Source organism: Setaria viridis, chromosome 3 (assembly GCF_005286985.2).
Source record: "Setaria viridis chromosome 3, Setaria_viridis_v4.0, whole genome shotgun sequence".
In the NCBI taxonomy this organism is placed as follows: domain Eukaryota; kingdom Viridiplantae; phylum Streptophyta; class Magnoliopsida; order Poales; family Poaceae; genus Setaria; species Setaria viridis.
In genome coordinates, this window is record NC_048265.2 from 33,057,249 (window position 1) to 33,069,982 (window position 12,734).

Genomic DNA, 12,734 nt, shown 5'->3' on the forward strand with positions numbered 1-12,734 from the left:
TTGCTGTTGTGCAAGACAGTTTGTCCCAGTAGGTTATGTAGGCTTATTTAACCTGCAATGTAGATGACAACCTTGATGTGTATGCTGACCATGTGGAAATTGTATTTGGAGAAGAGGAGCTTGAAAATACATGAAAGGGAAAAAGAAATAGACTAAGTCGTGTTACATTAGTTTATCTGTAACAATATAAATGCATTTTGATGGTTTATTAGGTGCTAAGGAATAAGAAGTGGAAGAACAGGCAGTTGAGAATCAATCAGAGGAGGGGTAGGGTGTTGAAGAACAAGGAGTTAAAAAGAGGACATCTTTGACCGATGAACAACGAGTTCGGGTTTATGAAGCTTTACTTCAAAGAAGCAGCAATCTAAAACTTAAAAGAAAAACAACAACTGCATTAGCCAACTTGGTAGCATTCCTACATCATTAGTCCGAAGTATTTGGAGGAAAGCGATGCAATGTCGTGAACAAGGAATCCCTGTTGACCTTAGATCTAAAAAGGTGCTTTGCGGGCGCCACAAGATATAAGTGGACTTATCTCAGGTTGCAACAACTCTTTTAAGGAAAAAGACCACTATTAGATCACTTGCCAGGGAGTTGAATGTAAGTAGAAGCACGCTGCACATAGCATTCAAAGAAGGCAAGATTCGGCGCCACTCTAACACACTGAAGCCCTACTTGAGGGACAAAAATAAGAAATCCCATCTCCGATATTGTGTTTCCATGCTAGATTCTGCTACTGTGAAAGACCATCCAACCTTCATTGATATGAGCTACATATTGTACATTGATGAAAAATGGTTCTATACCAACACGAAGGCCAAAAGGTTCTACATGCTACCCGAAGAACACAACCCATTGCACGGACATGAGGAAGGTTGTGAATCGAGCTCCGATTCGATCTGCAGGGAGTAGAATGAGCATTAGGGTTAACGAATTCGAGGGAGAGAGCGACGGCACTTGAGGTACGGAGGGGAGCGAAGTTGCGTGTGGGAGATGAGGATGCGAAGATAAGCAGCTGGATACCAATTCATCTCATGGAAGGGTAGGGGTATTTTAAATGTTGGGGTGGGTACCAATTCATCTCATGGAAGAGTAGGGGTATTTTAAATGTTGGGGTGGAAACTCTAAACGTAGTTATATTTGAGATAAATTTTAAATGCTTAACGTAACTATATTCTAGGACGAAATAAGTATTTATGAACACGGAAACCTGTACTCCATAGGTTACAACACACGGGCAGATTAGCTACTGCCAGATGCAATACGATCCCCCGGAAACGTGGAAACCCATAACCAACCCACACCAAAGTTTTAACTCCTGGTACTCGTACCAAAACATGCAACTGGAATTTGAAGTCCAAGGGCAGTTATGTACGAACTGTAACATGCTGTACAGCGTAAAGTTTGCAGTACTGTCAACAGGTTCGAATGGTTTAATCCAAAAGGCAATGTACCCAGCTTCGTGCAACTTCGTTGCGATTTGGGAGCTGGATCTCTACCGCCAGCCACTTACAGCTATTTTACAGGTGGAAGTTATTACAAGCACTTGTGGCGACCTCCAGAAAATCGCTCATCTCGTGCCTGCTAGACGGTGAAGTTTCCTGGTGTGGGGTGGTATTGGCCGGGGAGGGGTGGTCCTGCTGCAGGCACCGGAGGGCCAAAGTTGAAGGGGTGGTTGAACATGCAAGCTGGACCATACTTGCAAACACCGAAGCGGCCATAGTATGTGCACACAGGTTGATCCTATACAAAATGACAGGAAAAGGAAAATAAGCTTAGCCAGTGTTATTTCTAATCAGTTTGACAGAGGCTAGCAGAAGCTATCAATAGTAGCAAATAAACTCTTCTATCTTAAACATATCAACCAAAAGGCAACCTGTTCTTGGAAAGGTTCTGAGATGTTCACAAGCAAAATAGGGTTGTCATCTCTTCTTTCCTCTCAATGAAAATAAGGATACATGGAAGTATCATGTACCGCATGCAATCATAAATGTTCATCTTAACAGAGAAAATAAGATGATTGGATATGAGTTCGAGAAAAAAGATGATTGGATTGGATAGGAACTTACAGGTTTGATAGGCAGGCCAATGGGGCTAAGACCTGTTAGTGGTGCAGGCTGACGCGCCCTTGGGTGGTGAAATCTACATTTCATCCTGTATTTGCAGAAACCACTCTTAACAAAATGCTGGCATTCAGGTTGGCCAGGTCTCTCTGGATATTCATCAGAAGGTAGTTGCTGATGTCCTGGTATATCCACAGCCTTGTACATCGGGTGATTCATATGAGGAGCTGGAAAATGCGGAAAGGGGGGAGGATAATATGGATTCACAGGAACCTGAAACCAATATTCACACATCAAATATTTACCAAGAGAGCATCAATATTAAGCATAATGGAAAGTTATTAAATGCTTTAGTGAAAAATTGTTGAACTGAAACACAACACGGAACTTCACATGATTCAGCGATAAAAAAAACAGAATATTTCTGCTTGGCATTACTTTTCTCTTGGCATGATACTAAGAATCTCAACAGAAATTAATAAAAATAAACAAAATGGCTGCACTCTTTTATGTTAATATAAACATACCTAGGTAGTCTAACTGAAGAAATAGTACCCAAAGGGGATAATAGAACATAGAAAACTGTACATCTCACTTAGCTAGGCCAGTTCAAGCTAGCTCATACAGGCATAGCCTGGACAAGCGAGGTATCTCATTTGGTTGCTCTGAGCTGCAGCATGAAAAGCCCACGATCTTCCATGCAACCGCTGACTGGCCACTTAGGGGAAGCCTTTGCTTGCTACTACAGGCTAGATGGCCTTCCAAAGCCAGATGTTTCTATTCTTACCAAATGGCAATCTTTGACCAGCAAGGCTAAAGTACTTATTGCTGGAGATCCAAACTCACCCTAAGTTAATCAATTTCCCAAACCAATAAAGTCCAGGTACTTGCCTTCTTAATCATAAGAGGCGAAAAATATATTTGCTATTACGCATAATTTTTAACTTTCAACTAGTTCCTCAAGATAGTAAAATTATATAAATTTCACACAGGGATAGAACCACTTCAAGGATCAGCGAACACACACCAAAAGACAAACTAAAATGTTTGGTTCTTAATCCACAGAAAAGCAATTTAAGGACAAAAATCATTAATATCATCCAGTAGAATTAATGGCAAATGCTGAAGTGAAAGAAATTGTTTAATTGAGTACATTTACCTGATGATACCCATTCCAGTCAGGAGATGGATACATTCCTTGAGGTGGAATCATTCCACCATTGTACGATGGTGCTGGAGCTAGAAAAGGAACATGTTGCTCATTCAATGCTCTCTGTTCAGGCCATATCGGAACACTGGGCTGAGAGGGTCCTTGGACATTTTGCTGTGGTGTATCCCCATTCTCATGTTCCAAAACTGGTTCTTTTGAAGGCACATTTGTAGGATCTGGGTGGTGAAATTTGCAGTTAGTGGCAAATTTGCAGCTCCCAGTACGCATATAGAACGGGCACTCCTTTTCACCCTACAAGATCAAAATGAACTTATGCCTTTGAAAATTCCATATACAAAGGTAAACTGAGTTCATAAATGCATCCAAAATTTTTCAGAATTTTCTTGTAAATTTGGTGCCTGAATCGATAATAATGATTGCACCTAGATATTATTTTGCACTTTGCAATAATATAACAAGAATGGGAGGACATAACAAAAAATAGATATAAGCTGCATAACTAATGTAAGACTTACTGGTCGCAGTGGAAGACCTAGAAAGTTCAGCTCAACCTTTTCAACCTCTGCTTTCCCTTCTTTTCCCTCACGGTGGAGGTATTTGCAAGCTTTCCCAAATTTGCATCCACCTGGTGTTGAATAATACTGCAAGGTACATTATGTTATAGGATACACAGGAGAGCAATATCCTTGCGATGAAAGATGTAATCCCAACTTCGATGCCTTAGATTTTATATAAGATATGTATGCATGAGCTTATGCTGACTAAAGTGATCAGAAGAAACTAATTTGCAACAACAAAGGTATACAACGGGGAAAATAAGCAACTAGAAAAAGCATTGCGTCTAAGTACACATAATTGCAATTAATGAACAAAACTAGGAAGCTCCTGAAAGCCGCTGTAGCTACAACCTGAGAACAAGTTCGTTTTTCAGATAGGCATGCTGCAAAGAGATGGAATGCTATCTACCTACTTGATCTGGTTCCGGATGGCTCATGGTTCAAGTCTTCAAGACATAAGACATCATTGGCTTAGCACCTGTTTGTTTCCCCTCCAGATTATGGAATCCAACTTCTATAAGCTGAAGTGGAAACAAACAGACAGCTTTTGGCCTCAGATGGTACAATCAATCCAACAATTCACTCAAACCTAGCTTCTTGGATTGTGGAATCTGGAATGTGATCGCATTTACCAAACTGCCTACAGAACTTGATCGAAAATTACCCGCACTGCCACCAGCTCTACCCACTTGGCCTCTAAAACAGTTGAGCGCATCGTAGACTTTTGATATCCAAACCCAACAGTCCAACCCACTCAATCCAGGTTGCCTAACATCCAGCTTTTGAATCTAACTTTTTACAATCCAGTCCAAAAAAGCTGGTCCAAAAAGGAAACAAACAGGCCCTTATAACTTCACGGAGCTGGTCCTCAGCCCCAATACCAATTGAGTCTTAACATATGTTTGGGGGGGGGGAGTGAATAAATATACAAAAAATTCAAAAAGCTTTTAATGCAAGTTAATCACAAAAAATTCAATCAATAAATTTATGATGAAAGAGCACAAACAAACCTTGCACTCCTCCTGAGCACTACCTTCCGAAAAGGTTTCCCTTCTTTTATCCTTGGCACCCTTCAAAAACTCAACAATCAGAAAACGTAGAGAGAACAATCAGGATACAATAGAACAAAGGCTTCACATAAAATAGATCATAAATCTCCATTAAGACCGGACTTTGGTTAGGAATGAATCTATATCATCATGCAAAGATGGAGTTCAACATATCCCAGCTGAGAAAACACGAATTAACAAGTTTCTGTGAATGTAGAATGCTACAATACATTAATTCCTCAACCTAACGATATAGATGCTTAAAAATCATATGACCTCTGCGTATAAATCCTAACCTTCTGGCTTGTATTATTCGTCTCGTCTAACTTCTTGAAATAAATTCCCTTTTCAGGCTCTTCCGAAATCTGCCAACATAAGATATGAGTATTTAAGTTTCAATTGTATTTACATCAGTAAGCAATCTCAAGATTAGTTCACATGATAGTGTCCTTGACATAACCTTTTCCTTTGGCTCCATTTTCCCCTTCTTCATATCAATAACCTGGAACAATTAAAATACAGTAGGCATCAAACATGGAGTTCAAAAAAGACGGAAAGAACTGCAGCCTATTTAAGTTGGTACTGAAGGTTAAACAGCTGGTATTTCACTAGTTCTGCAAGCATGATGCAATCAATGCCGATAACAAACACATCTGACAAAACACTGGCATTTCACTGGTTCTGCAAGCACGATGGAATCAATGCCAATAATGAACAACATCTGACAAAGATCAAGAATTAACCAATCCATAAAATGCTAAGGAGATACTAACCTCATATGAGTTCTTCCTATGATTTTCTGAGTTAGATGAACTCCCCTTATCATCAAAGCTCTGCAGAAAATTAGGTAATTAGCAGAACTAAATTTATCAACATGTACATTAAATAACCAAGTGATGAATCAGAGCCGTATAATTCATGATTAAAATTGATCACAAACTGGATAGGATCCTATGTTTTCAGTAGTAATTGATTATGGAGGCATTCCTTTCAAGTTGCTTCGAAGCCAATCAAATTCAGTATAGTGTACATTATTTATGTCAGAAACTAAAAAAATGAAAAATTGGAGGAAGATGGCATCATCAGTCACTCATACATCACTGATAGTTTCAATCACCCTGGATCTATTTCATGGTAGTGACTAGTGAACCACTAATGTAATTTATTGTCTACAAATTTGGGGTGTATGTATTATCTTTTCACATTATTGTGTACAAAGAATGTAAAATATGGCTCACCACAGAATCTGAAATATCTGGAACAAGGCCTTCGTATTCTTCTCTAGGAGCCTGGCCAAAAGTCAAATAGATAATTAGAAACAGCAATCAGAGCGTAGTCAAAGGCTTGTATGCAAGATGTATAATTCTAAATGCAGATATTACTAATTTAATACAAAAACCATTATTATAAATAATATAAAAGTGGGCCAAACACATTAACAATCATCACCACATTATTAGAAATACATCCAAGAAAACTTCTGAATATGTGAAACTTGATCCTTACAAAAGTCAATTATAGCTTGTCTAAAAGTTATGACTAGTCTTCAAATATCTCCGTGCAGTACTGATCACGAAGTGCACAAACAGTTCACATGTTGAATAAGCATATTATAGTAAGAAGGTTAAATGGGAAACATACTAAACAGCAACCTATTGGATACAAAGCATCGGAGATTTTTTTAAAAAAAGAGGGTACATTACAGTAACGGGTAAGTAGTAATGGCATCTTTTCATTCAGAAGGCAATATATTATGAAGCTGCCATGATTTTTTTTTAATTCAAGTGGGTGATCTCAAATTTGTTGGCAACTTTTCAACCACGTAAAGACCCCTCAATTTGTAATTATTACTCAAGAAAACATACTTGTAGTTTCTCAAAACAAATGGAAGTCATGCAACCACAAGGACAAGGCTACTCAAAATAACATGTTCATCAACAGGATATCCAACAGGTGCTGAACCAAATTAGGAAAAAGAACAAACAGCCTTGCTGTGGTGAGATTTTCAATTTGAATTAGACAATCTTTTCTTCAACTTTCTGGTACGGTAGGAAATTTGATGTGGCAAGGCGGGAGCACTTGAAACACAATTTAAATGGACAATCTTCATATTAGTACGATGATAGATAGGGATGCAAAGTGCAAGGCTAGCCTGTACATCTTGAAATAAAAGAACTTGTGGAAGATCTTGAGTTTCTTCATTAAGTATAACATGGACACGAAGATCTATTGAGTTTATCATTCAGGCTTAGAAGCTTTTTCAAGTCATTCTGGTCTTTAGTGATCATTCAATTTGTTTATTACAGATATTAGCCCAGAGAGTAACAAATTACATACTGTTATCCTATTTACAATTAAAATATAAGAGAAACTATGGGGCTAAAAAATCACATTGAAACAATGACAAAAAAGGAAAGAGTCACACTTTGAGCAGTATCCACATTTATGATTTATTATTACAATCCACAGACAAAATCATAGCAAACCGATGCTGATTAGGAGATGTGGGACCTGGGTGCACTTGGGAGTAAAAACACCTAAAGATGTGGCACAAAAGAATATGTAGCCCATTCCAGGCACTTGTTTATCTCACTGGGTGATGAATGCTTATCCAGCAAGTTCAATACAGTTAATATGCATCAGAATTGAATGAATGGGTAGAAAATCTAGCTTCTATGTTGAAGTTATATAGTGCAAGCATATCCCCGAAGCCCACTTCATACCAACAGAACAAATGCAATTTGACATGCATTGCCCAATAATATATAAAACGGAACATACTATCTGATCTCAACAGCATAAGATGTTGAAATGCATCTAGATCCCTCACGGAACAACTACATACACACATACATAACACACGCAGTCCAATTGCTTCCCCCACGGCCCCACCTGGCAGCATTCACCACTCCCAACATGACAACCAATAAAAACCAAAAAATGATGTATTTATAACACAACACACAAAAAAATACGAGTCCCTCTTAGTCTCTTTTGCTAAAGCCGACCTCTTCCACAGTATCATCAAGGTGCCAAAATTAGACAGACATGCATGCACAAAAGGCAGGAGGCACACATGCAGCAGCAAGCTTAGAAGGGCCAATCACCTGATCATCATCAGGAGAAGATGCTTTATTGCTGCTGCTGTTGCTCCCGCTCCCGCTGCTCCCACTCCCTCTCGCCTGCAAATCCACACATCGAAAGCAACGGGAGGTCACAAACACACGGAGCAAAAAAAAAAGGGGGCAAAATCCGTCTCCTTTTCACTCCCCCCAGGCACAAACCACCAAACCCCAACTCGCCATCACCATTCACCAGAACCGGATCAAAACCCCTCCAACAAAAATCCCACCGAAAAAGAGCAGAGGGCTTTTATTACTGGCCCAGTCCAAGTCCAAGCGTCCGGGACATACCCTACTACCCTTCTTCTTCCGCGACGGGTGGTTGAACTTGCACTTGATCCCGAAGCGACAGGTGCCGAACTTGAGGTAGTACGTGCAGTCCGGCTCCCCGGGCCGGCGGGGGAAGCGCACCTTGGCATCCGCAGCCCCGGCCCCCGCCGCTGCCGGCGCTGGTGGGCCCCGCACCTTCTCGCCGGCGACTTCATCGCCGTCGGCGACGGCGACGGGGACAGGGACGGGGACGTCGTCCCAGCCCGAGGGCTCAGGGAACACTTCCCCGCCCGCGGCGGCGATGCCCAGCCCGGCGAGCTGCTTCACGATCGAGTCCGCGTCAGCGTCCGTGGCATCCCCGGCGCCGACGGTGGAGGGGGAGATCGAGGCGATCGGGGAGGCCGCGGCGTCGGGGGGCGGGGGGTTGGCGTCGGCGTCCGCCATTGGAGCCGAGGTGAAAGGAGAGAGAGAGAGGGAAGGGGGGGTGATGGCGACGGTGATGGGGACGAGAGAGAGAGAGAGAGAGCAGGTGGGGAAGCAAAGCGAAGTGGGGAAAAACCCTAGAGAGAGAAAGCGGACGGAAGAGGAGGGAGGGAGAGATGGGGGTCGGAACGCGTCGGGGAGGGGTAAAACGGTGAAACGGGTAGAAAAAGCGCTTTTACAGCGTCCATATTTCTGAAACCACCCCTGGTAAATTACTTTACTTTCACTTTGCGGCGTACCAGGAGGCACAAGCAATGGCCACTGAGGGTGGTTTTGATATTTCCGGAAGATCGGGGCGCTTTGTGGGAAAAGGGGGGGATGCGATAGGACAAGAGGCGACTGCTCGGGCGAGCGCGCAGTTGCGCGCATGTGACGGGCTCGCAGCGGGTCTGACTAGCGTGCGACCGCGGGGGCGTGCGGGGCCCACGCGCCGGTCAGAGGAAGGGAGACCGGCGGGTGACGGTAGGAGACGACCGGACCAGCGCCCACGGGGAGAAGGCCGGGTGGCTCGGAGACCGGAGGAACGGGCTGGGGCGGGTCCCACCAGTCGGACTTGGGAAGCATCCAAGGAACCCGGTAGGCAGCGGCCGCGCGGTTCGCCCACTGGTGAGCCTGCTCGGAGATGCGTGCTCGGGAGGGGATGGGGGATTCCATTTTGGACCTTTCGTGAATTTTGTCCCTTTCCTCCAGTTTCTCTTGTCTCAGGGCGTGGCTAAACACGACTTTCCATCACAGCTCACTTCGCTACTTTTTCTGAAAATTTCATTTGGTTACTATAGTTACACTATTTTATTTCAAAAAAATAGTTACACTATCACCGGCCGGAGAAGGCTGTTACTAAATATAGCCATTTAAAACACTTACAAACGTATACCTCCAAATCAAGATGAACTAGAACTACTCCATCGTCTGTTTTAGCATGTATTGCATGAGCTCGCGCCAAAAATCCCTTAAATTATCTCTAATAATTTAATTATGGAGAAAAAGAAAAAAACCTCTCTCCAACTGCATATTTTTCACCGACCCGAATCATGACCCTCGCGCCCCGCAGATTTGCGGGACTTCCTTCCTTTCCGGATCGCCCCACGCTACTTGGCCGAGAGGATCAGCACCTGTATTCTCCACCGGGCGTGGGGCCATATGTTGCTTCCGCTCGCCGGCGCCACGCTCGCCTCCTTCATCCGCCGGAACCGCGATGCTGCTCGTGGGGCCGCACCGCGCCGCGCGGGCCTCCACTGCGCACCGGGGCCGTGGAGCGCCACGCCGCGCGGACCTCCGCTGCATGCCAAAGCTACGCCGCTGCTGCCCCTGGGGCCGTGTCAGCGGTACCCGCAGGGCTGGGCCACGCGCGCCTGCCGGACATGGCTCGTGGGTATCTTGATTATGCTATTTTTTGCGAGTGGCAGGCCTTTCCTATGTCCTCTCCGAACTAAGAAACTCCTGCGATCTCCGAACTAAGAAACTCCTGCGATAGCTCTGGGGTGTTTGTTTCTTTAGTCGCTCCTAAAATTCATATCACATCAAATGTTTAGATATTAATTAGGAGCATTAAATATAGACTAATTACAAAACCAATTGCACAGATGGAGACTAATTTGTGAGACGAATCTATTAAGCCTAATTAGTCCATGTTTTGACAATGTGATGCTACAGTAACCATGTACTAATGATGGATTAATTAGGCTTAATAGATTCATCTCGTGAATTAGCCTTCATCTGTGTAATTAGTTTTATAATGAGCTCATGTTTAGTCCTTGTAATTAGACTCTGAATATTTGATGTGACATGAGTCCGCACTAAAATCAAACACCCCCTCTCCCTGGGTTCTTCTTCCCCGACGTGGCCGGCCTCGACATCCTGATTAGCTGCCGCACTACCGATGAGGTGCAGATGCATCATTAGCTGTCACTTACTAGCCCAGCCCGCTGTTGTTTATTACCGGAGTAGGACAAAAGCTAGGACCTCTCTGAAGAGACTGATCCTCTGACGCTAGCTGCTGCTAAGTGTTAACCGGTGCCACCCCTGCATGTTTCAACTGAGGTGGCCGATCTTGCTTCAACCACGAATCGAGGCATCCAGCTGAAAATCTCACATCAGGATCGCCCGTCATGCTCTTGTAGGACCGGTGTTTGTAGCGAGGTGTGCAGACTGCAGACTCTGAACTTTTGAAGACTCCTTGCAATTTTCAGAGAGAGGGCGTTGTTACTAGCACTACCAGATGGCAAATGATCCTCCTTGCACCCACCCACGCGTAACGTGTTGTATTCTTTGTGCGTGGTACCGTAAAACCAAAGTGAGATGTTCGTGGCGCGGCTCACGGCCGCCACGCAGGGGCCCAAGAAGAGCGCAGCGAAGATGACAACGACGTGCGCAACCTAAGTGAGGAGGGAGAGGGGAAGGGGTGACGGTCCAATTGAGATGCCCACACGTTCTAACGTGGCAAGTTTTAAAATATTGGGAAGTTTATTATTAGAAAAAAAGCTACTGCACGATAGGTCATGCTAGCGCATTAACGCGCAACCTGCCGCGGCCAAATGGGTTAGAGGTGGGCTGTTACAGCCCATTTATTTTTGTTTTCATTTCGCTTCTAAAAAATTGCAATACCTTTCTAATAGAATGTCAATTTTCAATTTTGTTTTCACCACTGCATTTCTTATAACTAGATCTACGAAACGAGCCCATGATGCATATGTGTTTAAAGTATTTTTTTTGTGTACCAACAATTTATATTGTACGTTAGTTACTTATGACCAAGTATGTAGTGACTTATGTGTAAACCTCTCAACAAACTAAGTATATAAATTGCTAGAATAATATTTTATACTCACGTGCTTAGTTACATGAAGTGTCCACATAAGTTGTCACACTACCTCTACATATGTAGATACCATGCAAGCTACATAAATTATTATATTGCTTATACACAAGTTGTTACAGTTATTTGCATAATATATGACACATTTATCTCTACATAATTTTGCTACTAGACAAGTAGACATACAAAATAAGTTGCTACATAATCTATACATCAACTTGATACATAAGTTGTTATATTATATCTAGTACAAACTGTGTAACAATTTATATATGAAATTTAATGTACATAAGTAACTACTACGTCAATATAAGTTGATAGTAACGTAAAACAACTTCAAAATATATCGAATGTGGATCTTGTTTTGTAGGTCTCGTTGCAAGGAACATGATGATGTAAATGGATTTGAAAACGGATGTTTTAATGAGATAGTAATCATCAGTTAAAGAAAATACACCTTGGTTGTTGAAATTACCACTGGCAGCATCGTGAAAGTGACATTTGTCCACGGTGTTGTCCTTCTGTTAAGCACATGATTTGCTTGCATGGGTGAGAAAAATCTTTTGATGCTGTTGTAATATCCCTCAAAATTGAGTGATTTTAATTGTGCTAGTTTTTGCAAAAATTTAAAACCTTTTGTTTGATTGTGTGAATCATATAAATACATGGTTAAACTTAAGGTCAACCCCCATTTCTTTTCTCTTAATTCAAAAGCTAGTAAATAAATTTGTGCATTTAAATTTAAAACATGTTTGCACGAGTGATTTGGATTTTATTTGATTTAATTTGGATCTTGAAGGTGAGATTCAAAATACAAACTAAAGCTAAGCTGGCCTACAATCTCTACCTTCTTCCCTTTCACGAAAGCCCAGCTCTTTCCCTTGCGTGCAGCTCGGCCTGACCAAGGCCCATCCAGTCCACCACCAGCCTACCGGCCCAATTTGGCCTGCACCACGAACTAGCCCAGCTCATTTCCTTTCTTTGTCTTGCTTTCCTCTCTCGTGAAGCCCACCAGCTAAACTTCCTTGGGCCAGCCCTTTTTGCCCTCATGGAAAATCCACCGGCCCAGTCCAACTGAGGCCCAGTACATGTTCCTCTTCCTTATTTCTGGCCCAGCAACAAAGCAGCCTTGCCTGCCCACCACTTATGCATGTGCTATTGTTCATCTCTACTCCTAAAAAAGCAAAAGGAAGACTTTTTTTTT

At 42.6% G+C, this 12,734-nt stretch overlaps 1 protein-coding gene across 2 annotated transcripts; it reads right to left on the reverse strand.

Moving 5' to 3' along the window:
• Nucleotides 1-1,328: 1,328 nt before the first annotated feature.
• On the reverse strand, nt 1,329-8,792 carry LOC117849550 (zinc finger CCCH domain-containing protein 65). Of its 2 annotated transcripts, none has more exons than XM_034731124.2 (11): nt 8,254-8,792; nt 7,948-8,022; nt 6,079-6,129; nt 5,614-5,673; nt 5,301-5,342; nt 5,137-5,205; nt 4,802-4,870; nt 3,750-3,875; nt 3,223-3,525; nt 2,070-2,336; nt 1,329-1,743 (listed from the first exon to the last, which is right to left on the reverse strand). In XM_034731124.2, the coding sequence occupies exons 1-11, from the start codon at nt 8,674-8,676 to the stop codon at nt 1,585-1,587; spliced, it is 1,644 nt and encodes a 547-aa protein (XP_034587015.1). In that variant the 5' UTR covers nt 8,677-8,792; the 3' UTR covers nt 1,329-1,584. The 2 variants fall into 2 exon arrangements, with proteins under 2 accessions (XP_034587015.1, XP_034587016.1); XM_034731125.2 differs by having other exon boundaries at nt 4,802-4,861; nt 8,254-8,790.
• Between the last annotated feature and the right edge of the window lie 3,942 nt (nt 8,793-12,734).